Raw genomic sequence first — 27,837 nt, 5'->3', positions numbered from 1 at the left:
TAGGTCCTATCACTTGCTTGGCAGGCAGAGTAGTGGATGTGAGCAGAAGCGTTGGGACAAATCAGAAACATGGGGACAGTGGGAATAGGGCTGAGATAAGAACAGGGGATAGGAGGCAGAGAGAGCGGTGGGAAGCAGGAGAAGAGACTCATATTTTATGAGCTGTTGGTGAGCTCCAGGGCTGTTGTGGTGGGGAATGTTCAGAGGAACTAGGACGCAGATCTGGAAGGAATCGGGCTTCACTTGTTCCTCTCCTCACAGAAAGCCTTGTCTTGCAGAAGCCCAGCTGAAGGCGGTCGAAGAGATGCCGGAACAGAAAGGCTTGTCCGAAATAGCTCACACTAATGCCAGCGAACAGATTGCTTGCTTACTGGTAGAAAGAACGACGCTGCTGGAGAAACTGGAGTTCGCAGATCAGAAGTTGAATTCGCACAGCTACATAGACAGGCCGTGTGCGGCACAGCTTCAGGTACCGCCTGCTTTAGCGGCTCACGCTGACTGAAAGCACGCTGGGGAAAAGGTTGTCTTTGAGATATTTTTTTTAAGTAAAAATATTCCTCCTGTCTATGAGGAAGTTGATGTTTAGTTGATTTCTTTGTTAGTTTTCACGCTTGTATATTTGCTGAAGTTGATTTCTTTGTTAGTTTTCACGCTTGTATATTTGCACTTGATTTGCTCCCGCATCTTGCATAGGGATAGTGAATAGGATTAATTTTAACAGAGCAAGTGTTGAAGAGTTTGATATAGTTGGTCTGAGGATCTTCGTTGGGTAGTAGTGACTTTCTACTAATCCAGTTTTCCTGATGATCCGGTATTTAATTTCAGATGACTGAGTTCCCCTGAAAATCATTAATTTAGGGAAAAAACCTTCCCTATACTTAAGGTGAGGTTAAAACACTTCCCTTGTCTTCTAGCTGCTGAGCTAGCGGATGGAAGTTGAGCAAACCTCTACTTACAAACTGAATTCAGTAAATAAACTTCACGGCATGACTTGATGATTGGCAGGTTAGAGAGGACCGTGCGTGTCTTGATTTTTTGCTTTCTGAGGTCAAGATGAAAAACGCTGACAAATGGTGGAGGAGCAGCAGCTACTGCATGTTGTAGAGACTGTGACCGATCATCTCAGTTAGGGAGATCTCCCTCCCACCAAGGCCACCGATTTCCACCTACTCCTCAATATGGCCACTTCACAGAACTGGAACCCAGGAGCTGCTGGCTGGTTGTTTCTCCTGCATTGCTGTGCTTGCTGGCCTCATCCATCACTTAGTTCTGACAGCAATGGCTGTTGGATGTACAGGAGTATAAAAATTGTTGCACTGGGCCAGGTCTAGAGCCTATTTAGCCCTGCGGTATTTGTGATACAGAGCGTTAAGTTTTTCTTCTTTTTCCCAATCTCCTTCTGCCACTTCAGAAGTGGCCAGGCCAGGTTTCCCTCTGGAGAGAGAAGGGTTGCTCCTGCCCGGGGACCCCACCCTTAGGGGAGAAGGCTCCAGGCTACCAGGGGCACACGAGAGGGCCAGGAGCTGCAGCCCCTGCAAAGAGCAGCCAGCCAGGATTCACAGGAAGGCCCCCCCGGGGACAGAGGGGACCGGCAGGGTTTGGTGACCTCCAAAGTTGGACTTGGCTGGAAGCAAGGGCCGCCTGCTGAGGCACAAGTAGGTGGAAAACTTGTAGACAGACCGTTTCGCTTCTGTCTCATCTTCTGTTGCTACCTTGAACTTTCTACAGTTTTAAGTTTCTAGTTTTTCGTTCTGATAAAACTGGTTTAGAGTTGAAAAGCTTCTTGGCCTTTTCTGGGTGAGTTCACTGGAGGAGGGAGGCTCAGCACACCCGCTGCACAGCTCGGCTTGGTTTGGGCTGTGTTGTGTCATCTGACCAGAAGCCAAACGCAAAACCTCAGAAGACAGTGACATAGGAGGGCAAATATGTCATGACAGTTCATCAGAAATGCTCCCCTTGCCTCCAGCGGCATGCAGTGTCTGAACCAGAGGTGCTATCGTTGTGTCTAGTGGTCCTTGATTAATTTTTCTCTTCCGTGAATTTGCTTGCTTGTTAAACCCATGCAGTTTTCTTACATCCTCAGCATCTTGTAGCAAGGACTTTCACAGTTCAGTTACTGTCGCATGAAGTTCCTTTGTTTCAACCTACCATCTCCTGGCTTTGTTTGACGCTCTCCAGCTCTTGTATGAAGAGGCAGTGAACAATTGCCTTTTTATCTGCCTTTTCTGTGCCACTTGGTATTTTACCGACCTCAAGAGCATCCCTTTCTGGCTGGAGAGTCCTAGTCTGCCTAACTGTTGTAGGGTCGGGTATCATTTGGGATTCATCCACGGTACAATAACACCTTCAGAGGTAAATATCCATCTCGGAATCAAAGAACCTGTTTTGCAGTGAGGCAGAGAAACTTCCCTGATGCGCTGTTTCCCACTCTTGGATAGAAAATGCCTCTCTGCAAATCCTGAATAATCTACCCGTGAATGCCTGTCACTTGATACAAATGTTTGCATTTTTTCCTACGAAGCGGTGTAATAGAAACCCCACTGCAGTTACAAAGGGGAAGCAGAGCTGTAACCTTCCAGTGAAATGCCAGTTAACCACATCTGCTACCGAGCATTTACCAGGTGTGACCGGATTTGCTCTTCCTTCAGTGCCACGGCTGAGTAAGGGAAGTAGGGCCGGGGCAAATGAAGGATGCAGATGCCTGCAAGTTTGGTGTTGAATTCAAACCTTCTTGCACGGAGCTTGTCCTTCTGAGGATGCAGCTGACTTCTAGCAGTCCCCTCTCAGGACCGTTCTTTCTAATGATCCTGTAATGAACATGTTTCTGTAACAAGACTGGTCTTGAATGCTGGATAAAGAAGGAGAGAGTGTTGTTGCAGCTGGGCTGGGTGAAGGACAGAGCCAAGGCAAAGTCTTGTACATGATGTACAAGATAATATAGGCTGTCTATGTGTGAAGAACAATGTGGAGTTTACTCGAATTCCTCCTGGTGCGTGGTGCCAGAGTCCCCTAGGCCTGTAACTACCTGACTTTTACCCACTTTTCATGCAGCTCTTTAGAGGAGTGAGACTTATTAAAAGAAAATGTCTTCTCGCGTGATCAAAACACATTATAAGCTTTAATGCTCCTTGTTGCTAATCAAACACAACTTCTCTGCAGTTCTTATACTGGGAACCTTTCTTCCTGTGTTTTTAAAACCAGGTGAAAGACACATGTTCCAGGAAAACAGTTTCTCTAAAGCGGACTGTTTTTTCTCCCCAGATGATGTCATTGCTGTCCATGCCTGTGAACTAGAAACTGTTGATTAAGCACTGCATTGTTTGGGGTAGCATCACACTTGTTTTACAGAATCATTAGAGTCACAGCAGTGTTACAGGTTAATAGGCTAATTGCTCTTGTTACTCTGTTTACTGGAACGTGTAGCCTTTCTTATTCTCAAATGACCTGTCACGTACTTGCTTCACTCTTAGACTGGAGGTCCAGATACGTTCCTGTCTGTTACAGAAATGAATGCAGCTTTTAGGTAGACTGCTCAAGCGTAATTGATTTTTTTGATGCATCCTGCCTAATGAAAAAAGCGAGGGTACAAACATGCGTCTTTGTGTAGTCATCTCAAAGATATACGTGGGGAAATGCTTTCTGAGCTCTGGTAGAAGGCATGGCATGTACAAGCGTGCTTACCTCTCTAGAGCCAAGATGCAAGATATTAATGACAACCAGCTTCCTGAGCATTAGCAAATCCTTGATGCTGGTTCATGTGTGCAGGCTGCAGGGAGCAGGAATCTGTTGACTTGATAAGTGGCTCAAAAGAGAGGGACATGGGCAAGTAACCCAGTGATAAAGTGAGTCAAGCATACTCAGCACCAATATATTTCTTTGGGCAAAGCTGAGCCCACAGGCTCTACAAGGAAGATGCCAAGGAGATCACAGGTTTTAAAAAAAAGTAGTGAACCCGCAGAGTTCCCAGTACTAGGTGAGACAACTGAGGGATTTTCACAAGGATTTGGGGTAACTCTGGTTGAAACGTTCTCTTCAAATATAAGGTATGATTACAAAACCCCTTCTAATCAAGATATGCTGAAACAGAAAATCCTACACAGTGGTGTCGAGGGATACATGGCAGCATGCTTTCTGGTGGTGTTGATTTATTAAAATCTCTTTCTGTGCAAGGATGAGTTTGATCACATTCATCAGACATTAGAAGACAAACTCCAACAACAGCATGAATCGACGTGGCTTACTGGAGAGACAATGAATAAGGCAAAATAAATTTGCACGTTTTCTTGCTGATGACGTGGCACATAGTTGAGATTTCAAGCAGTGGGTCTGTTCTTAAGCATGCTGTGAGGTTTTTTATTGTTTTTAGCTGATGGGATGTGAGTGAACTCTGAACTTCAGGCTGTGCCACCACAGCAGCCTGGTGCTACGCACGAGTTAATTCCTTCTGCTGAGAGCCAGGGTTAACATCTCATCAGCTTTGGGTCAGGGCTGGCTTGTAAGCACTCACGTGCCTTTAAAGGTAGCCACAAAGAAATGTCGTTGGAGATGAGTGGACCAAAGTTGAGGGGGTGAGTGCATTTCAGCTTTTTATATCAGCTGAAATGACTTTTCTGCAGAATCACAGGTCAGTGGGAGCGGTCTCTGGCTCCTGCACTCTAGCTGTGGAAGAGGAGGTTAGCAGTGCCAGGCTGGCCTGGGGCTAGCTCTCACAACGGCCATGGGACCACAAACGTGCAGAATTGACTTGTCCTTGGAGCAAACTCTCACAGGGTGTGGTGGAGCCCTCTGCTTGGAAAACCTCATATATTATGTGTTTGAAAATGCATCGTGATTAATGGTGCTTTCTCAGGGAGGGAAACACAGAGCCCTGTGTAGGGAAACAGCCACACCATGCTGTTCAACACCTCTGTTTTTGCATGTGTCCATGGCGAAGAGGGTTATCCACTGCGTGTCGGTCTCCTGCCTCTGCAGTGGCTTCCCCGAGCTCACCTGCTTTCTGTTTGTGTTGCCACCCTTGTTCTGGCAGGTCAGGAGTCGTGCGGAGGGGGGACTTGCCTCGGTCACATCACTGGGAGGGTTATCTCGTTTCCGTTGGAGCATTAGCCCTTGTGTTTCAGTCCTACAGGGAGGAGCTGGAGAGGGAACAAGCATCGCGTGCAAGAGTTGAACGAGATCTGGATGAGGCCACACAAAGGCTGATGATGGCCCAGGAAGAGATCCGGAGGTTGACAGATGAGCTGGATGCACAAAGAAAGGAGCAGAGCAAAATAGGTAAGCACTTCTCTTCTGGCCACTAATTACTGGCCTGCGCTTAGCCCACCCCTGGTTAGTGTAAGCTTTGGACTTCTCACCCAGGGGAGTTGGAGGAAGGCTGTCCTGTGTCCTCTCTGCTTGTAAAGTGGAAAAATCAGTGTCAGATGTTAACCTGGTACCTAGGAGATCTGAATGCAGTTGTTAACAGTCACAAATCAATTAATTCTGAGTGGGGAAAGCTGAGACTTGGGGTTATCTGATCTGTGACTACAGCAGCAGGGTCTTGACTGACTTCCTCTCCCTGGCTCATACACAGGGAGAAATTCATGCCCTAGGCGGGGATGGAGAGGAAATGACGACTTGGTCCAGAAACAGAGCAGCTAAAATACCATGTACAGTGTTAGCACAGCTGCACCACTCATCTCCAGGTTCTTCAGACGCTGCCTTGTTAGGAGCTGTTAACAAGCGCTCATAACCGGAGCTTATCAGCAGTCTTGAAATGACTGGTTAGATTCTTATCACTGCTAATATTTGCTTAACCACCTTATTGAAATAACTGTTGTTGACCAACCCTTAAGTATTAGATTTTTTTTTTTTTAAATACTGACTGTAAAAATAAACAGTTTTCTGGAGGGAAATCAAACTGCTTGATAAAACTCGTATTGGAGTGGCTCCTAAAGCCAGGTGCTTCACTGCTACCTCTTACAGGAGATTTCCTGAGCAAAAGGCTCGTTTCTGGATGCCTTTTCTCTGCGTTACTTACATTGTAAGTAAAAATGTGTGATGCGGAATGTCAATGGAGAACAGCAAAATGTGATGAGAGAACAGTTCCTGCCCCGTGTGCCTTTGCAGAGACTGACTCACTTAAGGAGACTGGTACTACCTGGGTAGGGTTTATGTATGAATTGCAGGTCCTGATGCTGACCTTGCCGCTCACGCGCAACACTCGGACCTAGCTAAACCTTCTAGCCAGCCTCCAAAACCATTGTTTACAGCCTTTTAATCAAAGGCAGGGAAGTGAACACTCTGCGGGCATCTGCTTTGTGTATCGATTGATACACATGCGTCCCTGGGGATGGAGTGAGCGTGGTGTTGCAGCCTCCAAACAGTACTGCTGCTCCCCCACGCATGGGCTGCAGCGTGCAGCTCCTCTCGGTGGAGCGTAGCCTGACTGGGGAAATCTGTGGTTTATAATTTTCTTAAGTATCAAATGAATATAAGGCTTTCCAAACTGTGAGTAAGGGTTTAATGCTTGTTATGTCTGTGTGGTTTATTATGCTGCGAGTATTAGTATGCAAAATTAGTGTTATAACATCTTAGTGACTTCCCCGATGGATGTATATCTGCATGCCTTCTCCTCCCGACGGGGTTCAGAGCCAACTGTTCTATAAATGAATTGATTTTCTAATAAAAACCTAAAATGAAATCTCTGATCTTTAGTAAAACTCTGCTTAAACAGTGTATTTTGGTTCAATGATAACTTGCAGCTGCTTGCTTGCATTGAAGAGAAAATACAAGATTGCTCCTGGCCAGTTTGTAGCCCAGTTATTGGGTCTTTGGTGATGGTGATTGGAGATTTTAAATTGTGTGCCTAGCTGTCTGCTGCTTTAATTTTGTTCTTTAGTTTTCCTTCAACTCTGTATTCAACAAAGTGCATTAAAAATGTTGCAGAGTTTTGTGGTCAGAAGCATACAAATGGACTGCCACAGCAAAACTGTCTCTTTATTGTCCTTGTAGAATCGGCCTCGTGGTCAGCCCTGCAAGCACCTGAGAGCCGGGAAGAAGGGGTGAACGAATGGAGAGAGAGTGGTAAGTCATGCTATTTACAAGCAGAGAAGATCTGGAATTTTATCAAGGCTTTCTGTAGTGGTAAACAGGCTTTTCAGCAAAATGAACATTTTGGTAGGAGGTGTTCCTTGCCTTTTATTTTAAATTACAAAACTGAAAATCCAATATCAAAAATCCAATATCAGAATCCTTGTTTGAAACAGGGGTTTGGAGTTGTGGGGTTTTTTTTTGCCAGATTGGGACCAAGAAAAAAGATGTTTTTATTTTTGCCTGAATAAAAGTCAAATTTAGGCTGAAATTTCCTGTGCCCAGCGTTAAGCTGAAAAGGGAAAAATCTCTGTGCACCTTTTTTGTAAGGAAAACTGTCTTCTCACTAGTTTTGCTTAGGATTAGGTTACCAGTGTATATACGGACACATTTCTGTCAGTCTGCTCCTAATACAAACATCTTTTCCTATTTCTTGCACTTGAAATACTAGATAGTCTGCATTAATTGGTGTGATGGTTGCATATGTTTATTGATTCAGGCTTGAAGGGTTGGTATACAACCGTAATCTTTACTGTACTGGCCATTTCATAAATATTAATGCTAGCACAACACTGATACATTAACTGTGCCTGTGTTTCTGCTTGTAGCAAATTATGAATTTTATGATGTAAATAAGAAATATGGCTGGTTTAGTTTTTCAAAGCTTACCCTAGTTGTTTGTGAAACTCATACCTAAATATCTGAGGGGAGGCACCTTCCATGATCTAGAGGTAAACTGAATCCCTGGAATAACTATGGAGAGACTGTGCTCCTATAATAAACATAGCACTGCTGTTGAACCTGGATCTCCAGAAACATAAACCTCTACTATGCGAGTAAGAGAACGTGTTCCCATATGTACGGGGAACTCCCCTCTGTGCTGTCGCACACATACACCTGTGCATAAGGGCAATGCAATTTCGGAAATCTTACACATGTGACAGCCCCCCTCTGAGCTTGGTGGAGGTCAAGGGCCAAACCGGCGTTGGTGACCAGATTTTTCTGTCCTGTACAGACAGGACTGAGCTACAGAAGGCCATGGAGCACAACAGCAGTCTGGACAAGGAAATTCTGGCGCTGCGAGCACGGGTCCAAACGCTCGACTTGGAAAGAGAAGCGTTCCTCAATCTGGTGAGTACCCATCTCCTGCTGCTCGATCTCCCGGTCTGCCGTGGCACCAACGAGCCGCTGCGTAGCCTGGGCTGGCTCCTGACATTCAGCCCTACTCCTTAACCTGCCCTGCCTCTCTATTTACCCTCGTTTCTATAGTGAGTCTTTCTAGAGTTGCGGTTCTGGTGTTTCATGGCTCATGGAGTAATAAACTTGGGCAAACAGACAGAATAAATAACCAAAGAGTTTTAAAGCAGCTGCTGTTACTGCATCCCTGAAAAAAATTCAGCTCTCGTAGCATCCTTCAGCGCAGGAAGAGTTCGATACTTCACCAAATACAGAGGGGGCTGCGCGTGCTCAAACTGAGTGTGTGCTTTAGGGCTGGCAGCACAGAGCCCTGAAATACATGTTTTCCTGTGCCCTGTGTACAGGATCAGCTTGATGCTTTCTGTTACTAGTCAATGTTTGCGCAAAATCAAGTGGGTAAATAGAGTAAGCAACATTTCTACCTTTTCTTGGGGACTGTTATTAAAGACAGTGAGTAAGTTTAGTCTAAAAGCCAATACCAGCTATTTTTTAAACAATTCTAAATTTCTGCTCATGTTTTGATACCTCTCAGCCTCTTTGGCTTTTTAATGTGGCTACGTTGATTTGCTCAGTAGAAGATAAACTTATTCCTTGTCATTTTGTGTGGGCTTTCTTAAGTGAATGCCATTACCATTAGTTTAATGTTTGGCGTAATAAATTTAGGACTCTCTAAATGCAGTAATCTCTATCAACAAGATAGTTCCTTACTGAGATTGCCAGTAGTGAATTAACATAACAGTCTGTTTCCCATTAAAATGTGTCATTTGGCACAAATTCTGTTTCTGTTCTTAACTCTCAAACTCTTTATATCAGTCCTTCAGCAGCCTATAATTGGTTGCCAGCAGTCTATAATTACTCATGCCATCCCAGCACAGATAGCTCAGCAGCTGTCTTGGGGGTCTCTTGGATTAAAATGAGTATTTTAAAATTAATATAAGTATCTCTGAGAATACCATGCCCATCTCTTTACAATAATATCGAAGACTTACTTTCTTTAATATAATTTATTCACATTTGAGGATTTAAACATTTTAGTATGTAGTTCTGTTCCTTGCATTTAAAAAAGTTGCTGGTTCTTCCTTAGCATAGCGTCTAAGCGTATCTAATCTCAAACCTTGGATTTACGGGACAGTCTGTTTCTGAGTCTGCAGGTCTAGGTCTATTATTTAATTTATATTCCTCGGTTTACTTTTTTTTATTCTAAATAACGTTTGCTTTGTGTTAGGACGTTGCTTCTTTCAGTCACTATGTATACATACACACGTGTGTGTGTGTGTGTATTTTTTTTTTTTAAATATGTATAAAAAAGAAATATATATATATACAAAAAATATACAGATACATGTAAGGTATGGTTTTCTCTGTACAGAAAAAAAATGTAGCTAGACTGAAATCACTTCCAACCAACCATGTTGTTAAGCTAAAAGCAAATTACCTTTATTCCTTAGGAATGAGGTATACTATTGGCATAGAAGTTAGAAAACCACAATTTTTCATTTGTAGAAGCTGAAAGCGTACTTTATTATGAGCCACAGGAGTTCTGCATCCTGAAGTCTTTTTTTCTGCCTGTGAGTTACGAACAGCCGGGTGAGGAGCAGGCTGGCCAGCTGGCCCTGGTTTGGTGGTCTGTGGGACACTGACCTCGTCCCGCTGTGCGCTGCACCCGTTGCAGTATTGAGCCTTAACCGTGCAGGGTCCGGTGTCTGTGTGGCGTGAATCCCCGTGAGTGGGCTCAGCAGGTGCTTGTGGGTGTGGATGGAGGCATAGCACGAGGCTGAAGAAAGGAAAAACACGTGCTGAGAAGGTGTGTGAAAGCTTTGCAACGGCTGATAGCTCCAGAGAGTAGCCGTGCTGTTAAATCTGCAAAAAGTGCTAAACCTGGGACACCGGTGGTCCGCTGAACCTGTGCAAGGTCCCTGGCATCGACTGCGTGAGGCTCAGGTGGCATCCGTGTGTGCTGGGCACACTTGAAGAGTACAGGATTACATCTGGTGAAGGTGACATTCTCTGCAGGACTTCATGGACACCCATCCAGAAGCCACTGCGGTACGACCCTGCGCTTCCCAGTACATGGCTGGGTTTGGCCTCCCAGCTGTTCCTCCCACTGGTAGCCAAGAGTGAGTGTGCGCGTGAGTAAGCGACTGTGTGATGTGCACCGTTACCTGCTAATAATAATATTATATTGATCCTATCGATAACAGCAAAGACCAAAAAGTGTCCTCGGAAATAGTGGTTGTCATCTGCCTACCCCTCCGCTTGTTAGTAGCCTCTGGCTGTGAGGGAAAAGTCTCTAAATACAGAAAAGTCTCTAAAAACGGACTGAAGGCATGTTCAAATATCTTAATGAAGGATGCCAGCAGACATCATGTTTCTAAGCGTGTAGCTGAGGAGCCAAGGGCAGCCTCTCCGATGGGAACGGCAAAAGGTCTGTCCACCGTGACTGTGCTTTTGTTTAAATCAGGGTTTGTTCAGCACACACTAAAATGTTTCCCACTTTCTAAAGTAGAATAAACACAACCCTCCACAAATCAAACAAGATGCATTTCCAGTTTGGAGAAATCCCTTCTTTGCTCAGTGCATTGTTAAAACAGATCCCTGGGAGCCCCGCTTTGGGGGACACAGGGTGAAGTCAGCGGGGAGCACCGAGTAGCCAAGGAGATGGCAAGGCATTTCGGCTGGCATGAGCTTGGCAGCCGCTGTAGCTGAAAAAGAGACAGAAAAGAGGCACGCAGGGCAGCGGAGGAGAGACAGGCAGATTGTGGAATGGAAGAGGAGGTGGGTTAAACCTCAGCTAAATCCAGTGTCTGCTCAGGTGGAGGGCTGCAGAGCTGCACCTTCATCTCCAAGGGGCTTTTGGGTGCCTTGGAGGTAATGAGGGAAGGACTGCACGAAGGCAGGTGCGCTGGAGCCTGGAGAAAGCAGCGCTGCTGGGTGTTTGCCAGGCTGCCCCATGTGAGAAGGACTTGGAGGTCTTTTCTGTTTTGGCACGGCTACAAAAATCTTGGCTGATTAGGCCACTGACTTGGAACGAGGACACCAGGATACAATGTGAGTATTGTTCTGCCGTTGGCTTGGGACTTATGTGCGCAACTTAAATGCTTAGAAGTTAGCGGCTTGGAGGAAAAATAAGCAAAATGATGGAAATGCATAGCTGGGTATCAACTTCATGACCAAAGGCCCACAAACTTCATGGCTCGGGGGTGGGAGGAGGAGGTTTATTGTGCTTTTGAGATCTCTTCCACAGCTCTAATGTCCTGTTGAACTCCAAACTATCATCTAGTCATGCAAGAGGCGGAGGGTTTATTGCCCTGTAGCTCTTCTGTAAGAGGCCTGGGTGTTTCACCCCACCGATTTCCTTTTAACGCCCACATTGGGTAACATCATCTGTCTTAAAAAACAGTATCACGGCAGCTTTACTCTATTAGAGGTCATTCCCTGCTGGGAGCTTCAAGAGAGCCATCTTGTGCCTGTCAGTGGAAGCAAAGCTCCTGGGCTTTGACATGCTGCTTTGTAATCACTTTAAATGGACTGGGATTGGCAGAGACTTGGCACTTCTTTGGCTTTGGCTTCCCATTGGAAAGGAATGAAAAATGATCTCTGAATAAGTGCAAAGAAAGGAGCGTGAGAAAGGCGTAAGGCATCTTCTATGCTTCACCGTACACTCATCTGTATGAGTGGGGCGATGGATGTTGCTTGTATGGGTACGGTGTGTGCTGTGTACAGATTTCATCTGCAGCTGGACTTCATCTCCCTCCAGCGTCCCTGCTCACTCTGCAGCCTTGTTCCATGAAAGCCCAGCTGGGGCAGTTGGGGAGGCCAGCTTGGCGGTTTAGAAATAAGAAAACCAGCACAAACTTTTTTCCGAGCTTAAGGAGCTGAAAGGAAAGGCTGCTGAGTGCTGTGCTGGCTGGCAGTGGAGCAGAGCTGGGCTGTGAGTGCCAGGACTTGGATTTTGCAAAAAGGTCTGCAGGAACCATAATCAGGAGGAGAAGCTGGACTGCTCCTACCTCCTGTAAGCCCTTTAAAACTGCGGGACTAATAATTGTTCCCACGAGATCTCCCACAAGGGTAGACCCCTTGGGGGTGTGTGTACAAACGTGGAGCGAGCACTCATCCAGACAAACTCTTGCTTGCCAGGAGAAGCACAGAGGTCGGCGTTTTGCTGGCTCAAGTCGAGAGTCCTTAGAGCCTTGCAGGAGGGAGTTACAACCTCCTTTGGGCCCAGGACAAGTCCTGGTGGACCAGGTCCAACATCTGCTTGGATGAGATCAGCTGTGGGGAAGTGAGCACTGCAACGGCATGGGAAAGGAGGATGGCCCGTGATATAAATCAGGGTCTCGTGGGGTCCTCCATGTTGGGAGAGCAGCATGTAGAAGGCCCACAAGCTGTGGACGCTTTGAATTTTCACCGCATGTCTGGGTTGTTTCTCTCCTTTTGTGGAGCAGGGTTCTTTCATTTTCTGACGTGGCCTTGGATGGCTCCTTCACCCTTTGAAGCAGCAGGATGAAAGATGTGAGCTGGAGCTAGCCCACGCTGGCGGCTGTCCATGTCCCCTCCTACTCCTCGCTTCCAAACATGGGGCTTATTCTGTAACAGCTGCACAAGGAGCAATTTAGTAGTAGTTGTGCATTTAGTACCAGTTGGGAGCACTGGTTTGGTTTTAACTTGTGGCTTGTCTATGTTAAGATCACAAGTTTAGAGACAGAGTTACGTGAAGCGCAGAAGAATAAAACTGAGATGAGTGAGGAAGAGCAGGCATCGTCTGGAGCGCAAGAGATAAAAGAGGTAAGAGGATTTCCTCGGGAAATAAATTGTTTTGTTTAGAAATGTATTAAATGAGCATCTCCTGTGAATGCTCTTTGTCACCATCTTCTGAGGATGGTAGCCCTGATGGGCTCATGCAAGACAGATGGATGTCTTTGGAGGAAAGCAGCTAACATGCCAATATTATCTTCCTGATAACTCATCTCTCTTATTGTCTTGCTGCGCAGCTTGTTGACTCCCCGGTGAGGGTGAAGGGTTTACACATGTAAAGGTGCTTGACTCCTGTTTAGGGTTTAGTGAAACCTAGATAGTGCGTAGGTACGTTTACAAGGCTGTTTCCCAGCTGGTTTTGGGCTGACTTTGCTGTCGATTTGTTACTTGCCAGCCAGACATTTGGATCTGCCAGGTATCTAAGCCAGACGGAGCTTATTATATGTGGGAGATGACCTGCCCAAGGTGTCTTGGGTCAGGCGGTGGCTCCAGGCCTTCAGAGATGTCCAGCCAGCCCTGGGTATAAGGTGCGGGAATCCTGCTGGCAACTTTTGAGAACCACTTTTTCCCAGCCTTGTTTTTCTAGAAGACACATTTTCTGCAATTTGTTTCTCTTTTGCTAAAATAAATGATGTCGTGGAAGTGATGCTTAATCTTGCTTGTTCCAGATGCTGGAAAGCTGTCAGGAAACGATAGAAAAGTTGGGAAGTCAGCTGGGAGAGCGGAGAGAACGGAGGAAGCAACTTGCATCTGAGCTTGAACTGTTACGAGAAGATCTGAAGGCTGAGAAGAAGGTATTGGGCAGCCAGGTACGTATAGCTCCTACAGTGGGACTCCCTGCAGGAGGCAGTTGCCTTTTGTGACTCCATAAAACATCCCCAGTTGCCCCCCAAATGTGTTGCTTGACTTCTCCTGATGCATTTCTCTATTCCAGCCCGTTTCAAAGCTTCTTTGGTAGATGGTTTTAAATCCATCTGCTTTACTGGAACTGTCTCTACTCCGTAATTTATTTTTTCTTTCTAATAACAAAACAGTAATTCAAAGTTTGTAGCCAAAAGCCCCCTTCTCTAGAGGGTAGAGTGGAAGTTTTCAGACTTAGGTATTTTGTGTTATTTGGTGACCATCTCCGTGTCACAACGCGGCAGGGTACTTGTAGATTTGTGCCAAGACCTCCCTGCGAGCAACGTTGCGGTTACCCGTTAGCAGCGATTGCTTTTCTGAGGTCAGTCAACTGGCTAATTCTGCATCTGTTTAACATGAGCACCCTTTAATGTTAATGGTATCTTTCTTAACCAGAATATGACATGATAAGAAGTCAGAACACCTAAGAGTTAGAGAAGTCTATATGAGCAGCTTGTTGGGATCCTGGCGCTGCTTTTTGTTACCTTACCTCAGTACACTTCACTTGAGGTGATTTAACTGCTAGGTAGGCTTCTGGCAGGTTTATCTCTGCTGGGAGAGTTGCTGGTGCTCTTGTCTTCCAGTTGGGCCATAGAGGAGGGAGAGTGCGTGATGCCAGCAAATTGCACAAGGGCTGGTGCAGACATAGGCAGGATAGGGGCTGAAAATCAGGCTAAAAATTTAGGAGAGCTGCAGATCTGTGGCCTGGATCAGGCAGACAAGGGGGACCTGAGGGAGACTGGCAAAAGGGGGTCTTTACATCTATTACAAAACCCATTTTTTAGTGCTCTGAGAGGCCTTAAACTGTATCACTTCCTTGAACGTAAGTAAAAAACAATGAAAGTCCTGAACGGTTGGCGCAACTGCATATACACAAGGGCCTTACTGGAGGAACAGTGGCATCTAGAGGACAGGACTTTTGTAGTGCTGTTAAGCAACAAATTCACATTGTAAAAGCTCGGGATGCAGACCAAGCCTTTCAGAAGAGCAGTTTAGGAAGGGGCTAAGTCAGTCTATGAATACACATATGAAAAGAAATTGTCTGATTTGGGGGATGATGGGGAAAACAGGAAGAGTCACTCTTTAACCTTTGCATCCCAATAGTTCAATCTACTCATGGTCCAGGGACCTTTTAATCAAAATCATACATCCCTGTAAGTTTGGTTGTAATTCAGCCACCAGTTGGCCGGTGGTTTTGCCTAAGGAGAGGACTATTTTTCCATCAAAGGCATCATGAGACGAAATCCAATGACCTCTTTTAGACTGGACAGCTGTAACAGTCTTTAAAATAGAGAACTTTGCATGTGTTTGGTGGGATTCCTGACTTCACAAATGGGTTCATGTGCTATGAACTGATGCTATACAAAGAGCTCTTTGCATTTGTTTGGAACTCTCTTCTTGTTTTTAAGAGGTTTTTGGACATTTGAGAGGAGAAAGCTTTCTCTGAGCTTGTAGTTAGGGGTGTGTTATATCCGCCAACTCCTGTTGTTTCCTCACCAGGGGTTGCCCAACTCAAAAATCAGAGTTTACAAACCATTGTAATAACTTCCCAAGTCTCCAAAGAACATCAGCAATTAATGTCTCATTAATGTCTCATTAATGTATCCCATGAGAAGCTACAAAAAGATAACACTTTGTTAGGTACAGAGGTGAGAAATGTAAAGAAACCCCTGTTGTTCTGGTGTCTGATGCAGACAGAAACTGCTAGTGTATATTGCTCAAATATAAATAAATTCTTCTCGGTGTAGATGACCTGGAATTGAAATGTTAGTGCTAGCTCAGGAAGAGCTATTGATGAAAAAGCTTTAGGAATCAAAGTCATTGCTAGCATTTAGTGGCCTTAATAGCATTTTTCTTTGAAGCATTTGGTTTCGCTGCTGCTTAGCAGGGGCTATTAGACTAGGCAGATTCTGGTTCCGATCCAGTCTGGGAGTTCCTGTGTCCTTATGCACTCTGGTGCCTTCCCTTCTTGCCCCTTTTATTTTCTTGGCATCTTCTCTTCATGTCTCAGGTTTTGGGTCTGCCATTGCCTGGTGTTAAGGCATTAAGTGACGTTGAAAGTGGAGAGCAGCCATCTGTAGAAAGTTGTTTTGGGTTGACTTGGATGGAGGATGCTCTCTGTGTGAGACAGCTGAATACATACCTTGTACTCTTCCCATTTTTCCAAGAATTGCTAGTTTTGTAAAGAAATATAGCACATGATATAAAGCCCTGAGAACTACAGAGGGGCAACAGAAAGATGAAATCAAGCAAATAAATGTGATTTGGTGATAGTTTACACGCAGCTACGTCCCATGCAGAAAAAAGGATTTGCACGTGTATCTTCAAGGGTGAAGAACTACAATAATTTAGCTACAGAATCTCAAGCCATGTCTTGATGAAGCCCCCAGACTGCCTTGTACTGCTCAAAAGGTTTCCATGAGACCAAAGAAAATCAAAGTTGTGGTGTCTTCTGACCTTACAGGTCTCTGAACTCCTACAAGAAAGAGAACAGATTAACAAACGCGAGCAGAAACATGAAGATCTATGTACAGATGAAAGGATGTATGAAGAACAGATGGCTAAAATAGTATTTTTGGAAGAACAGATCAAAAACTTGAGGGATGAACAAGAACTGCTCTGGTAAACCTTAACAAAGCCTGTGGTACTTTCTGCTCCTTATCTTTGCTGACTAGTTTTTTAGTCTTTTAAAAATCCCCATAGGGCTGCTTCTGGCAAAAATGGGCACAGCAGCTTTGTGTTTTCCTTACCGGGTAATTGTCTCTCTGTAGAGATTTTGGTGAATAAGCATTTCCCTTAGTGACATCATGATCAGTCAGGAGTAAACCTTTTTTTTTCCTGCAGCTATTCCAGATTCTGAACGGCATAAATGAGAGCTGTCCTTAGGGAGGAGGCTTCTCTTGGAGTGAGGAAGTATTTGGACGGTCCCAAAAAGCTCCCATCATGGGCTAGGGCTCCCTGGGGCTAAGTGCTCCAGCAGCTGGTGATATACATCCTGCTGTGGATTTTGGTTGTCCTTGGAGGCAGGTGTCAGCAGGCGTTGGGGTTGTAAACGAAGCTCTTACAGGTCCCCTGACTCCCTTTTTTCAGTAGAGCAATACAAATTTGGAGTTGGAGCATCCATGCCCAGGCTCTCATTATTAAGTAAAAGCTTGAATTAAATCCAGTGTAGTTACAGTTATCTCAATTACCTGGATAACTAGGTACTGAGGTAAAGTAAACCCGGGATAAGACAGGTAGGCTAGCTTATAGGGGCATACAGTTTGGATTGAGAGAAGTGAGACAGCTTGACTGAGAGCCCTGAGCCCCTTCTTCCATACGGTGGGGCGTTGTGCAAGTGCTTCTGCGCCGCTCGTGAGCGCAGACCAGCTCACGTGGCCCCACGCGAGTGCTTCCTTAGCCAGCAGTTAACCTACTCGTGAACGACTGAGAGCTGACCCTTTGGACACAGGTTTTTCTGTGGGTCAGTGTCCAGGGGGGACTGACCCTTGCCCAGAACTGCTAGATCCAGGATGAAATCCCCTTTGGAGCCTCCCGAGACACTTGAGCGTTGCCTTGAGGATTTCACTGGACTCTCGTATCCCAAGTTTTTCCCCTTCAGAGAGTGGTTTCCCTTGAATGTGTATAGTTATCTCTCTCCTTTACTATTTCTCCTTCAAGTTCTGAATTACTAGAAAGCAACAAGAAGAGGGAGGAGCTAGAAAAGCAGCTAAAAGAGAGCAATGAAGAAAAACGGTTGTTACTGGAAGAAATTGCCCGGCTAAAACAAGATATCCTGACTACCCGGGAGCAGGGCGACGGCATGCTTGAAGAGATTTTGAGGATGAATCAAGGCATGGCGCATAGAGAGAACAGGTTTCTCGTGTCGCAGAGCTCTGCAGGCAGTTTAGATGGGAGCGTTAAACAGGTATGGGCAGCTTTGCCATCCTCACTGTACTTTTTTTCACTAATTTAGTGGCAAAACCTAATTAAAGTGGACTGGAAGCCAGTCCTTGTAGTGTTAGCATGCTGGGGGAGATGAGAGGCTGACTGATTTGCTTAGGGAAAATGTTTGAAAATTAGGAATGTCATCATTTCCTTCCGTCATGTTTTTGGACATAGTGGGAACTTGGATAAACGGAATGACCGCCTTAGTACACATGAAAGAAATAAGTTATACAGTCCTTAAATGATGTTTTAAACCTTTGGGAGCTCTTTCTCAGCTCCTTTTTGGAGTGTGAGCAATAGAGCTGGCTTGCTATTCCCACAACAGTCTTGCTCTTGCTGTAGGCAGAAGCTGTTCCTCTTCCCGGCTCCTCTTCGGGATTTTCTGCTCTTGCACTCCAGTGCTTGATCTTATCCCACAGCTGCTGCCCGGCAGCGCACAGGCAGCTGGGTTTTGCTGCAGCCGGTGTCTCGGTTACTGCTCTCCGATTGCTCTACCAGCTGGCGGGCAGGACCCCTATTTGTCACTAGGTTTAGCTGTGTTTTAAATGCAATTTGTTCACCTTTCTTACCGTGCGATATAAAAAAGAAGGGGAAGACCTGCTAGCCCTGCCAAAAGGGGAAGAAATGATGAAGGTACCCAGGACGGGGAGTCTGAGGAGGAGCAAGGATTATATGCAAGAATTTGAAGAAAAGAGAGGACAGGGTGGCCTGTAGGCAGGAGTGGGAATGGAAAGGAGAGGATCAGAGTCGTGCTGATACCAAGAAGCAGCAAATTGTACAGTTAGAGCAGACCAAAGCAAGATACAAGGTGTAGAGGGGATGCTGAAAAGGATCCTGGTAGAAGCAGGTGGAGAAAAAAATCCACAAAACCTAACTGATCTAGAGGACAAATGACATTGCCAGATCCCACAGTGCTGGATCGAGACTTCCCAGCTTGAGAATTTATCTGGGGATTTATCTGAGAAGGGAAGCTTGATCTTCAGTGGATTTCATCTGGTCCCAAGAACAGGGGGTGAAGACGCAAAGTGGGAATGCAGACCAACAGATGGCTGAAAGTGATGCTGGGAAGAAGGGTTTTGGTACACCAAACATGGAAAGAACTTTTGGTCTGTGTACAAGGCACTTGCAGGAAGATGGGTGAACCAAAGAGCTCAATTATCTTCTGAAAGCCATCATAGACCATTGGTGACCACCTCACGGTGTCCAGGCTGCTGTCACATTGTGCCAGCGTGTTCTGTACCGCTGCCAGGACTCGCTTTGTTCCTGCCACCTCTGGGAGTTGCGGCTGGCCGTGCTTAGTTGCCTTAGTGAGACTCTGGCACAAGAGTTAGGAGTAACCTAGGTGGTTTTGCTTTTGTTTGACAGGGATTTGTTCCCTCATCCAGGTTATTGCATCTTCTCCCTCGACCTCAAGAGTTGTATCGGCTTCTCTGAGGGGATGGACAGGGTAGGGAGCAGGACATAGTGTCGGGGCAGAAAAATCGCTTGCCTGGCTTTACCTGTCTTCCTACTTAAGGAAGGGGTAAATTAATTTAAATTCCTGTAAATCCTACTGGCATACCTCTACCTTTCTTAATTACCAGTCTTTATCTTTCCTTGAAGTTCATTTCCATTTAACCTTTGTCGTTTTACTGTTCCTGCAGAGTCTGTCCGACGAGAGATTCCAGCAGCAGGAGGAAAAAATGCAGCAATTGCGGCAGGACTTGCGTCGCGTTCAGAACTTGTGCAGCTCAGCCGAGAGGGAGCTGAGATACGAAAGGGAGAAGAACGTCGACTTACAAAAGCAAAACCTCTTGCTCCAACAAGAATGCACCAAGGTGGGAGCACAGCAGGGAGAACTGTTTAAAGACAGCATCACATCGTTTTACAAGCTATGGGAGGTCTGAGGTGCTGGATATCAACAGAACGGACCTCGTTTAGATTTGACTGTACAGTACCTGGGGCTCTCAAGCGTGCTCTGCCGCAGCTTCATGGAAATCGCACTGCCTCCAAATAAAGCTTTGAGCGTGCGCTGTACTTGCTCCCTGTATTTCTCTCTTATTCTTGTTCACTCTCTGGTAATCCTGTTGCCCCTTTCCTAATCAAGACATTTCAGGTGATACATGTTGAAGTGCAAACTTGATTTCTTTTTCTTTTGAAACTCAGGTCAAAGCTGAGCTGAAGCAAGCCCGGGCAAAACTCTCGGACACAACTGAAACATGCTCCTCTCTCTCAGCACAGTGGGAAAAAAGCCAGCAGAAGGTCAAAGAACTCGAACAAGAGCTCTCCAAGTGCTCCCAGGCTGACAAACTGCAGAGCAGTCTGCAAGAGAAACTTGCACAGGAGAAATCCAAAGTATGCGAAGCTCAAAAAAAGGTAACTCGCCAGCGTGAACTAAGTTAACAGGAGGTATGTTTTTAGCAGTTTTGTGCAGCTGTAGTTCAGAAAACAGAAGCACTAGCAGCTCATGAATCGGTTCCTGAAGTCCATTTTGCTAATCCATTTTGAGATCACTTGGCTAAATATTTTGGAAAAATGTCTGTTATTAGTGGGAGCATAATCAAGGCAGTAGAAGCCAAATCTGATGGCTCAACTCCTGTCTCTAAAGCTCAGTATCTTCGAGAACACTGGTGGTAGGGCTGGCAGGCGCAGGGAGCCCAGATCACGTTCTTGCCGGGGAGATTTGCTGCTGTTTGCTATCTGGTAAATTGCAAAAGCTTGTGTTTTCCATGGCATCGATTCTGCCACGTTCCTGCACTGATCGTTGGATTTGGTTTTGAAGAGCGCAGGATCAAATTAGGTGCAAAAAGGATTGTTGCGAATTCAGGACACAGTATCTGATCCAAAATCTGGTAGCCGTTGGAAAGGTTTTACTTTTAATGGACTTTGACACAGAGACATGCAGAAGTACTTTTGAGTAGAAGCAAGCTAATCTTTCATGCCCTTAACTCCCTTGGATTCAGATACTGGCCTATAATTCAGAAAGTTTAATCCGTGTCCAATTTTTATCTGAGATTTCAAAACTCCAGCAAAAGCTAAAAGATTCCCAACACCAACTCCTGCTGGTAGAGGCCCGTGTTTCAGACAAGAAACTCCTGGAGGAGGAATTGAAGGAGGCTCGAGAAAATGAAGCCCGTGTGCAGCAAGAACTTCACGAGGAGCAGCTGAAAAGGTACCCAGAGCTGGGTAAGACCTGTTCTGCGTGCGGAGGGCAGGTGTGTGCCAGCAAATGCTGCTGTGCCAGCCTGCCCAGCTACCTCCTGCAGCTCCATGCCTGGCCCTCGGTGGCCTCGCAGTCATTGCACCCCTGGTTTCGCTTCCTATCTCTCCTTTTGACCTGCCAGTGTGCCTGGCAGAGGTCCACAGGATCCCCTCTTTGAGATTTAAAAGATTTTTGGAGTCTTCAGCTGCCTCAGAAGGTGCGTGGCCCCTCCTGCCAGCCCAGTGATTTGGTTTACCCTCTAGATGCCAGCACTCCCCTTTCTTGTGCAGCTGGGATTGATGATCCCAGATACATCATGCACCTTTTCACGTCCCACGGGGACAACCAGGACGTACTGATTTCTTTCTGCCCCCAGTGTTGCCCAGGGCGGGTGCAGAGCAGTGTGATGTTGTTTTTAGATCGCAGCCAGCCTTGAAAATTCACGGTGGCACATCACGGGCTGGTCTCCACGTCAGTGTCTCACTGTCACACCAACGTGCTTTTAGGAAGCTCCTGGAGCAGCAGGTGGAGGAGCTGCGGCAGCAGCTCCGGCATTCGCGGGAGACGGAGGCATCGCTGGCCAAGATGCACGAGGAGCTGCAGGCCAAGACTCTGCACGTCCTAGAAGATGAGAGGAAAACTGACTCGTGCGAGGTGAGCTGCAGCACGGATGGGTCCTCGTCACCCAAGGGGGATGCTGTGCTGGTGGCTGACTCCAGAGCAGACCACTGAGCTCTAGGGGGAAACGGGACCATGCCAGTGTGAAATCCGTGCCTGGGAACTGCTGAAATAGGGTCAAATCCAGCCAGGTGCTGAGCCCTTGCAGATCCCACTGATTTAAACAGGAGCTGGAGGAAAAGCACTATCCCATCCTGTGTAGGCTTCCTGGGGATGCAGCTCTGAGGGCACAGGAGGAGGACTTGATGGCTTCTTCCCCACTCCCTTCCCCTTTTCTGGCAGAGCATGGAGCTTTTTGCAGGAAAATTTTGGCAGAGTCCGCTGTCTGGGAGGATGCATTACCTCTCTCTGCCCTGTTGAAGCCTACAGCAGCACAGACACCCACACCCCCCCTCTCTAAAGGGAGGAGGCAGTGGCCTTGGGGGGCAGAAGGGATGGATATTATCTGTAGTGGGCACCACTAGGATTTGTGACAGAGAAACATTGGAGACCAGACTGAAAGGAGGCAGAGGGACCCCTACAGCTGAGGACACGCGCACAAATAAAAAATAGATGTTTTCCAGCACCTCCAGTGTCAGAAGGAGAACCAGAAGCTTTCAGAGCAACTTTCACTGCTGAAGGAGGAAAACAAAGCCCTTTACGAGGAAGGAGTCCGTCTCCTGAACCAGAAGGACCTGTGTGTCAGGTAATGACTGAAGCCGCAGGGGATATGTAAACACACAAAAACCTCCCCAGGAATTGCCGTTTATGTGACTGGCAGTGACACCGGATTTGACTGTTCTGTAGCCTTTCTCGTCTCTCCTGTTCAAGGCATTGAGCACGGAGAGATCTGCCTTAACCTGACAGCCCTGCGTGCATTTATGTTATGCATCGCACGTCTGCTGCCATGTTCTGCTTGGCAGCTGAAGGCAGCGCAGAAAACGAGGGGGTGCCTAGGGAGGGCTGCGGGTGCTGCTGTGTAGGGTCTGGCATTGGCAGAGATGCTCCACGGAGCTGCTCGTTGTACTTTTGATCTAATTTGAAGCACAGTAGCCTTTTTGTCATGAGTTTTAAGCAAACGTGGGCAGATGTCCTTTATATGGTAGAGATTTCTCTTTTTTTTTTGACATTATTTTCCCTTCTATCCCAACTGGATAAAAATAAACAAGAGCACTGCCTGAATGAGACAAGTTTGAGGGGAAGAGCAACGATCGCAAGTCTCAGTAGACAAAAATAATTAACCCCAGTGTCGCAGCTCTAAGAAGCGCCCACTGAAGTAGCTCTTTCTGCAACCTGTTTGCCTGACCCGTGCTGTTTAGGATTCTTCTTTGTTTGCCTTTCTGCCCCCATACTTCCCCTTAACCACCCATGTCCCCACCCACCCAAACAGCTTGCTCCCATTTACCCCTTCCCTGTTACTTCCAGTTTCGGTGACGTTATAACCCTGTTTGGTATAAAGAGCTGAGAGGAGCGAGCACAAGCATTTGTAAAGCTGGGAATCAGTTTTGGGAATGCTTTGGGTCCCTTTCCCTCAATCGATTGCCATTTGGTTGACACTTAACAATATAACTTTTGCAACAAAAAAACCCCAAACTGATCAGTGAAAAGACATAGCCCGGAAAGTCAGTGTGCTCATTCTGCCTTTAGCTGCGCAGCCAAAAGGAGCTGGGGAGATGGCTGAGGCTCCCAGTTCAGGCTTTGAAGAGCCTGAATAAATACAGGATATCTCCTGCCTTGCTCTTGACCCAGAACACAAAAGCATTTCACAGCCTGATATTTGTCTCTCTGCCTCCTCAGGAAATACAACGAAATGCAGCTCCGCCACAAAGACAAGATCCGCAGAGCCAAAGAGACCTTTATCCACGAGGTGAAGCAAAGGGACAACAGGATTAAGCAGCTTGAAAATGAGCTCAGTGAGTCAAAGCTCCAAGTGGAAAAGGTGAGAGGATGCATCAAGGGCTTCTCCCACGAGGGAAGGCAGGGGAGCAGGCTCGGGTGTGTCTGCAGGAGCATCCCTTCTTCCAAAAAGAAACGCAGTTCAGGAAAAAAGGAAATGAGGTTTAGGAGTAGCTGGTTTCAGGCAACGGGATAGCACTGTTAAACACCCAGACAGTTGGAGCACGGAGAGCTCTGCCTGATGTGCTGCTCCTGCTCTCTGCGCAGGACTGACGCTGCCCTGGGAAACGGCTGCGTTGCCAAGGGCCACCGGCCCGTCCTTGTAGGAACAAAAAGCCAAAAGGAAATTCTTGGCTCAAGTTTGCCCTCGGGGGGAACCCGTGTCCTCAAATCCCATTCAGGAACTACCTAAGCTCCATCTTCTTTTGCCTCAGAAATATTACTGCTGGGAAGTGACTGAAAAGCTGCTTTTTGGGGTATGTTACCTCAAATAGTATATCACTTCTAGGAGTGAACATGCTTGGTGGTGACCCCTCTGGTAAAGCACTCTAAGGTTTACAGAGGACAGAGAAGAGCGAAGCATAACCGCTGGTTATTTCCTTCCGCAACACTGCTCAGGGGAAGGTGCTGATTGCACAGATCACTGCTGAGAATGAGAAATTACTCCAGGAAAGACGACGGCTCCTCCAGAAGATCACTGACCAAGAGGAGACCCCTTGGAGCAACCGGTCTACGATTGCCACCCTGCAGAACAGGTAGGCACTCAGTGATGTCCACACCTCTTCCCAGCGCTTCTCTGGTTTTATGCCTATTTCTCTTAAGAAACCCAGAGGAAAACCTGAACTGTGCCCCAGTCACTAGTGCTGTGGCTTTTAATTGCTGTGGGATGTAATTAGCTCCTTTCCCCATCAAAGCTCTCAGCATGCAGCTGAAGGCTGCGGAGGCCAAAGGGTCCGAGGTTGAAAAAGAAGATGCCCTTTTGAAAACGTAGCGTGGCCGGAAGAAAAATAACTTGTGCCTTGTATGTGTGATGTGTTTAGAGTGAAGATCCTGGACGAGGAGAATGTGCGGCTGCACGAGAGCAAACTCCAGCTCTCCGGCCACATGCCCACCTCGCAGCGCGTGCCGAGGAGCACCCACGCTCCCAACACGGAGGTGAGACTCTGAGAGGGCTTGGTCTCAGCAGACAGGTTGCAGGAGCTGATGACTCCTGTGAATGAATCACAGAATCATAGAATATGTCAAGTTGGAAGGGACCCATAAGGATCGAGTCCAACTCCCTGTTCCTCGCAGGACTTCCTAAAACTAAACCATATGACTAAGAGCATCGTCCAGGCGCTCCTTGAACTCTTGAATGAGGGTTGGTGCTTGTAGCTGCAGCTGAGGGTGCCGGAGAAGAGCTGAATCGATCCTTCGGTTGGGATGGAAAGGGGCACCAAACACACAGTAGATTGGAACCGCTCTGTCCGTGAGGAGGGACTTTGTGGGGAGCTGAAAGCTCAATGCAGTTGCCAGACCAGCCCCATCCCCAAGCTGCTGTGAGATGAGATCCTTTCCGCAAGGACAGAAATTTTACTTTGGCTCTTTGGGGGTGCTGGATGACAGCCGGCTGAACATGAGCCGGCAGTGTGCCCAGGTGGCCAAGAAGGCCAACGGCATCCTGGCCTGTGTCAGAAATAGCGTGGCCAGCAGGAGTAGGGAGGTGATCGTGCCCCTGTACTGGGCACTGGTGAGGCCGCACCTCGAATCCTGTGTTCAGTTTTGGGCCCCTCACCACAAGAAGGACATGGAGGTGCTGGAGCGCGTCCAGAGAAGGGCAACGGAGCTGGTGAAGGGCCTGGAGCACAAGTCTGATGGGGAGCGGCTGAGGGAACTGGGGGTGTTCAGCCTGGAGAAGAGGAGGCTGAGGGGAGACCTCATCGCGCTCTACAACTACCTGAAAGGAGGTTGTGGCGAGGTGGGGGTCGGTCTCTTCTGCCAAGTAACAGCGACAGGACGAGAGGAAATGGCCTCAAGTTGCGCCAAGGGAGGTTTAGATTGAACATTAGGAGAAATTTCTTTACTGAAAGAGTGGTCAGGCCTTGGCACAGGCTGCCCAGGGAAGGGGTTGAGTCCCCATCCCTGGAGGTATTTAAAAGACGTGTAGATGAGGCGCTTAGGGACATGGTGTAGAGAGCATGGTGGTGTTGGGTTGACGGTTGGACACGATGATCTTAGAGGTCTTTTCCAACCTGTATGATTCTATGATTCTATGATTCTATGATTTTGCAGATTTAGAGTCGTTAAAAGACCTTAGTTTTAAAGTTAGCTCTAAAATTAGGAGAAATAACCCAGAGCAGTGTGGTTGGGAATGTTACTCCTGTAAGCCAAGAAACCTCAGAGGAAGCTGACCGATAATATTGACTACATTGAACTGAATGAAGATATGCCTTACCTAAAAATTCAGTTTCGGATTACCCAAGTTAATAAAGAACTTTGGGGGGAGAAATGGAGAAAAATCCAGGAAAATCAAAGATTGTGTTTCCACAACTCTTCAAATAAAGCAAGTGGATTTGGAAGTTTATTAGTACATTTTGAAATTTGGAGGGAACCCAATTGAGTTGGAAATGAGCTGTTGAGGATGGAAGTGGTGTTTGGGCTGGCAGAAAGAGCTGTTTGTGTGTTCCACTGTGTTTTATTTCTTTCTCTTTGTTTCACCTGGGCTAGTTAGGGGTTCTTTTAGTTTAAATTCAGACCCAAAGGACAAATCTATGATTAGTACCTCTGTGTGGCTGGAGTTCTTGGGGAGAACTGTCAGTGGAGTTGGGGGCACCTTGAAGACCAAGACTGTATGTTGAAATTCAGGGTCTGACATGCACCTTTGAAAGTCTCTGTTCCTCCTTCCAGGACTCGAAGAGTGTTAACTTCTCCGAACGCCAACTACAGAGTAAGGTGTTGCCATCTCCCCGTACCAGGTACTGTGGGGTAAAAGGAGGAGGCAGGGAATGCCTCTCTGCATGTGGTGAGGGAGAAGTTGAGCATTTTGGCTGCTGCACCCTGTGCTTTCACCTCCAAGGGTCTTTTTTTTTTTGTTGTTTCTTTTTGTCAGATTATAGGGAAAATGGTATTAAAAAGACTTTATGAAAGTAATGGGATGGAGAAGTAAAATTTTCAAAATATGTTGGGGAACGCTGTGGGATTTAGAAATCAGCTTGGTGCCCCGAGTTTTGGAGGAGTGTCTTTACACAAGAGGTTATGAGGCTTAGAGGACCATGCTGCCTGGAGCTGTATGACCCACGTCCCAGGCTATGGGGCAGGAGGGAGCTTGAGCTCTTTCTCCACCTCTGTAGCCAGAAGCACCACAATCCGTGCCAAAACGGGCAAGGGGGAGGCAAAGAGACTCTGCAGCTCTGGTCTCTGCTTGCTGGAGACCCAGCCCAGCGGGCTTGCTTACAGCCTTCGGGTGCTGTGGAGGGTGACAGACCGTCTCTGGCAAATCAGAGTAGGTTCTGGGGTAGATGGGGGCTGTCAGCTACTTGGCTGGAGGAAGACTATCGGAGCTGTAGTCCAAGTGAAAGGCATTGACCGTAGCCCTGCACTGCCTCGCGGAGGTGTTGGGAGGAGCGTTGGGGCTGTGCAGGTGGCAGAGGGTCAGATGGAGTTTGCAGAATGATTTGAGAGAGGAAATTTGTTTTCAGCTTCCCATCACGAGAACCGCCAGACTCCCTCAGCACCCTGAAGGCCACGCAAGACACGAAGCCTGAAGGAGAAGCTGAAAGCCAAGACTCCTCCTTTTGCTTATCCCCCTCTCAACCTTCTGAGATCGGGTACTTAAATGTGGCTTCGCCTGGAGACACCACAGCCTCCCAGCTGCAGGAGGAGAGTCAGAGCATCAGCTCTGAGAACTTCTAAACGGGGAGAGATGTTTGTAAAATGCCAGCGGGACTGCAAGGTTTTGGGCTCCTGTTGCTGTGGGATGACAAGGACTGCAGGGGGAGAATTGCCAAATGGACTGACCTGGTGATTTCTGTGATATATTTCAACTAAATTATTCAACAGCTTTTTTAGAACTTACCCAACTGTAGATGTGTGTGTCTGTCATCCCAGATCCACCTGGAGGCTGGAAACCGTAGATAAATTCAGTAAAGTGGAAGAAGGGTGGGGTGAAGCGTTATCTTCCCCTGAACCCTAATTCCTTGTCCAGTCAAAACCTACAAGCTTTGTAAATAAAACTCAGAAAAGTTCCCTTCCGCACTCTGATCCCGACCGTTCCCTGC

At 46.8% G+C, this 27,837-nt stretch overlaps 1 protein-coding gene across 1 annotated transcript; it reads left to right on the top strand.

The window, feature by feature from the left end:
- The first annotated feature begins 236 nt into the window (after positions 1-236).
- On the top strand, positions 237-27,805 carry LOC142092206 (coiled-coil domain-containing protein 30-like). Its single transcript, XM_075171965.1, has 18 exons — positions 237-469; positions 5,118-5,271; positions 6,991-7,062; positions 8,084-8,199; positions 12,952-13,050; positions 13,689-13,829; positions 16,385-16,542; positions 17,581-17,827; positions 19,491-19,664; positions 19,993-20,202; positions 20,841-20,998; positions 21,535-21,682; positions 22,270-22,391; positions 23,483-23,624; positions 24,200-24,336; positions 24,622-24,736; positions 26,468-26,535; positions 27,259-27,805. Exons 1-18 carry the CDS (start codon positions 305-307, stop codon positions 27,470-27,472), a joined length of 2,640 nt encoding a protein of 879 aa, XP_075028066.1. The 5' UTR covers positions 237-304; the 3' UTR covers positions 27,473-27,805.
- The last annotated feature ends 32 nt before the right edge of the window (positions 27,806-27,837 follow it).

The sequence above is a fragment of the Calonectris borealis genome, chromosome 23, assembly GCF_964195595.1.
Source record: "Calonectris borealis chromosome 23, bCalBor7.hap1.2, whole genome shotgun sequence".
Taxonomy (NCBI): domain Eukaryota; kingdom Metazoa; phylum Chordata; class Aves; order Procellariiformes; family Procellariidae; genus Calonectris; species Calonectris borealis.
This window is presented reverse-complemented; position numbering and strand designations above follow the sequence as displayed.